The following is a 3757-nucleotide window of genomic DNA, read 5'->3' on the forward strand; positions in this document are numbered from 1 at the left end:
TTTTAGCCACGTCTAATGTGGATTTAATGATGTCACTGAAAGAGGAAACCTCAAACCAGATTTGGATATCAGGATCTCTCAGCTGACAGGCAGGCCTCTCTCTACAGACCCTTAGATTTATTCATCGTATTTCAACCAAATGTTCAACCAGTGCACCACAGCTGTATCTCAACATCCCACCTCACGATTTAACCCTTGCTTTGACGTGACGGCTCGCAGATTTGAAAAACAAATCAAAAGCCATAAGTTCTGTAAGACAATGCAAACACCAGGAACAGCCTCTTACTGTGAAGATGCTAACCATGTTTCCTGAAGACCTGTAAAAATGTGTCAGATCGTGGCCGTGCTTTGTTGATGGGTCGGATCGTCTGCAGCTCCTGACTGAAGAGTCCCAGTCTAGACGTTCCTACTTTCTGCGCAGGTGGCGGTCGCCGTCTTGGTCCATCAGGATTGGATGCGCGTTGTTTCGCTGCCTTCATTTGTTTTCCAGACGTTCAGTTCTTTGCTTCTCAAATTAGTCGATTCCTAACGTGCAATAATGCAAAAATCTCATGAGAAACGTTGACCAGACCTAACCACTCAGCCACAGCCGTCGGGCATGACTCTCAGCTACGACCTCACCAAATTCTAGCTCCATGTTTGAAAAACGGGCCGAGTTGTAAATGTTGTCCTGTTGGCTAAGGTCAGTTAGCCATGGCAGCCATCTTAAATCTCACTGAATCCAAAAGTTAATCAGATGAAGATGGACATCTGATCTCTGCAGGGTGCAGGTCTGTTGGTCCATCTCACATTATGGACCAGACACTTAACCCCCCAGGGACACGGGGACTCAGATTGAGCGTTCCACCTTTCTCCATTCCTTCCATTCCGGTTCATCCCACCTCCCAGTCTTTGTCTTTTTGAGTGTCTGCTCTTGTGAAATATAAAAAATAACTTATTTTGCTGTGGCGCCAGGTGACGCCCCAGCTGATGCTGGCTGTGGGGACGGCTGTGATCGGCTCTCTGCAGTTTGGATACAACACCGGTGTCATAAACGCGCCTCAGAATGTGAGTAACTCCACTTTTCACTACTTTTTTCCTTAACGTGCAAGAATGGTAAATCAGGAAAGTCAGGAAAACAGTTTGGTCAGAGGTCTGGAATCTACAGCTGACCTTCTGACCTTCTGACCTTCTGACCTTCTGACCCTTCCATCTGCTGTTGGGATTTTACTCAAAGGAAAATCAGAACATTGTTTAAGTTTGGACTGAAGAAGTGAAACAGTGGATGATGAAGAACCACACCTGAGACGAGCAGAACTGCTCTGCCCGTTTTGTTTTCCAGATCATCGAGGGTTTCTACAATGAGACGTGGAGCGGCAGGTTCTCGGAGCCCATCGCTCGGAGCACTTTGACGGCTCTGTGGTCCCTCTCCGTGGCCATCTTCTCAGTGGGAGGAATGATCGGCTCCTTCTCTGTCGGCCTGTTCGTCACCCGCTTCGGCAGGTAAGGTCCCGCTCTTAGAAGCCACATCTCACCTGCGAATCGGCCCGTTCTGATCAGAACCTGTGCGGTCTCTGCAGGAAGAACTCCATGCTCGGGGCCAACGCGTTGGTGTTCTTCGCTGCTGCGTTTATGGGTTTCTCAGAACTGGCAGCTTCCTTTGAGATGCTCATCGTTGGACGTTTCATCATTGGCATCTACTCCGGCCTCTCCACGGGCTTCGTGCCGATGTACGTAGAGGAGATCTCACCGACATCGCTCCGCGGGGCGCTGGGCACCCTGCATCAGCTGGGGGTGGTCATCGGGATTCTCATGGCGCAGGTACGATCCCCAAACCACCAGTACACTCGTCACTTACCCACTTTAGAATAAACAAATTATAAAGATCTGAAACGGTCAACATGTGAAACTGTAATCTGGCTTTGAGGCTCAGTACAGTGATGAAGTGAGGACTCTGGTCTGTGCGACCAGCGGGATTAAACGACCGAACAGAGTAATTACACAGAGACAACGGATGATGACGCAATGCTGGATTTAGTTTTAAAAAATGTGTTAACCGCGAAGAGAATCACTAAACTGAGCAAATTTATTGGGTTTTGAAAATAATACGAGGCAGACGTCCCTCACACATTTAGTGCATTGAGCTCCACATCAACCCAGCTGAGTTCTGTTCCACGCCTCTTGGATTCGACGATGCTCGCTTCATTTCTGGGCCTGCTCCATCTGTAAATGTGTGAACGGTCAGAGGCAGCGTGTGGCCATTTTGCAGAACGGCATTATGAAAGAGCCTTGACTTCACCATCACCTGGTTGTGTTTGTGGTGCAGATCTTCGGGATCGAGTCGATCCTGGGGAACGCGTCGCTGTGGCCCCTCCTGTTGGGTTTCACTCTGCTGCCGGCCCTGCTGCAGTGCGCCCTGTTGCCCTTCTGCCCCGAGAGCCCCCGGTACCTCCTCATCGACTGCAACGAGGAGAGCAAAGCCTGCAGCGGTGAGACTCGCATACTTTGTCAGAGAGAGGCGGGGCCTCAGAGAGAGGCGGGGCTTCAGACAGTCTGTTTTTCAAGGATTTTTCTATAATAGATAAATAAATAAATACTTAATGTAGGCAAACTGCATTTTATACTGAAATTTAGTGTGACGCTGCTCGCTGAATCACTTTGCTGAAGAACCTGAAGCTAAAAATAAAAAACAGAACACAGATAAACGCTGAAGGTAGAATAAACTCTAAAGGTAAAAGCTGAAAACATTAAAACGCTTGGTAAAATCAGCAAAAAGCCTTTTTAAAGTAGCAAAATACTGGCTAAAAGCTAAAAGTAACAAAAGGATGGCTAAAAGCAAAATGCTAGCCAAAAGCTAAAAACAGCTAAACTCTTGCTAAAAGTAGCAAAAAGCTATCTAAAAGTAGAAAACGACTGGCTAAAAGCTAAATGTAACCCAACAAAAGCTAAAAGAAGGATCAAGCAGATTTAAAAGAGAGTATTTTTGGAAGGATTGGAAGAGATCTGAATATTTTCCTTTGTGGAAAAGTTTTATAAATAAAGTCAAATATTTGGAAAAGCATAAAAGTTACAGAAACCAAAAGTTGTAGCACCGATCTCCTGGATGAGCTGAATGTTCTGATTGTACAAAGTATGCAGAAATAGATAAAGTAGATTCCCACAAATGTATAAAAATGAAACAATGTGAATCACCTTGTGACTTTAGTCTGTGATAAACGTTCTATAAATAAACTTTACATCCTTACTAATGCTGAGTCAGCATTAGTAAGGATGTTTCAGCGGACACAAGCCTTATTGCACAACTGATATGAAATCGTTAAGAATGGACTTTTCTACCTTCGTGTTACTGATGTTCGCTGTGCGCTTCAGTCCTAATAAAGCTGCGGGGGACCGACGACGTGAGCGAGGACGTCCAGGAGATGCGGGAGGAGAGCCAGAGGATGCTGAGGGAGAAGAAGGTCACCATCCCTGAGCTGTTCCGCTCTCCGGTCCACCGCCAGCCCATCCTGGTTGCCATCATGCTGCAGCTGTCTCAGCAGCTGTCTGGGATCAACGCCGTAAGTCAAACAGCAGCTTTTAGCCAGAGGAAGGTGTGAGCGATCTGCTGCACCGCCTGAGCCACAGCCACCAGAATTACATGAACTCAAAATCCAGCAGATGTCAGAGAAACAGATTCCATGTTTGGTTGCATTCTCTCAGTCTACACAATATGTAGCAGTACTGTAGTATCATGTAGCAGTACTGTAGTATCGTGTAGCAGTACTGTAGTATCGTGTAG

General features: G+C 46.6%; 1 protein-coding gene across 1 annotated transcript in view; it reads left to right on the forward strand.

The window, feature by feature from the left end:
• Positions 1–3536, forward strand: part of LOC119429380 (solute carrier family 2, facilitated glucose transporter member 1-like) — a gene marked incomplete at its 3' end in the record, with an annotated part of 4608 nt that extends 1072 nt beyond the window's left edge. Inside the window, exons 2-6 of the mRNA XM_037697022.1 lie at positions 955–1047; positions 1322–1482; positions 1560–1800; positions 2306–2468; positions 3349–3536. Of these exons, the coding sequence (XP_037552950.1) occupies positions 955–1047; positions 1322–1482; positions 1560–1800; positions 2306–2468; positions 3349–3536 (846 nt within the window). The remainder of the gene's footprint in view (positions 1–954; positions 1048–1321; positions 1483–1559; positions 1801–2305; positions 2469–3348) is intronic.
• Between the last annotated feature and the right edge of the window lie 221 nt (positions 3537–3757).

The sequence above is a fragment of the Nematolebias whitei genome, unplaced genomic scaffold, assembly GCF_014905685.2.
Source record: "Nematolebias whitei isolate Nwh7 unplaced genomic scaffold, NemWhi1 Nwh_scaf_723, whole genome shotgun sequence".
Taxonomy (NCBI): domain Eukaryota; kingdom Metazoa; phylum Chordata; class Actinopteri; order Cyprinodontiformes; family Rivulidae; genus Nematolebias; species Nematolebias whitei.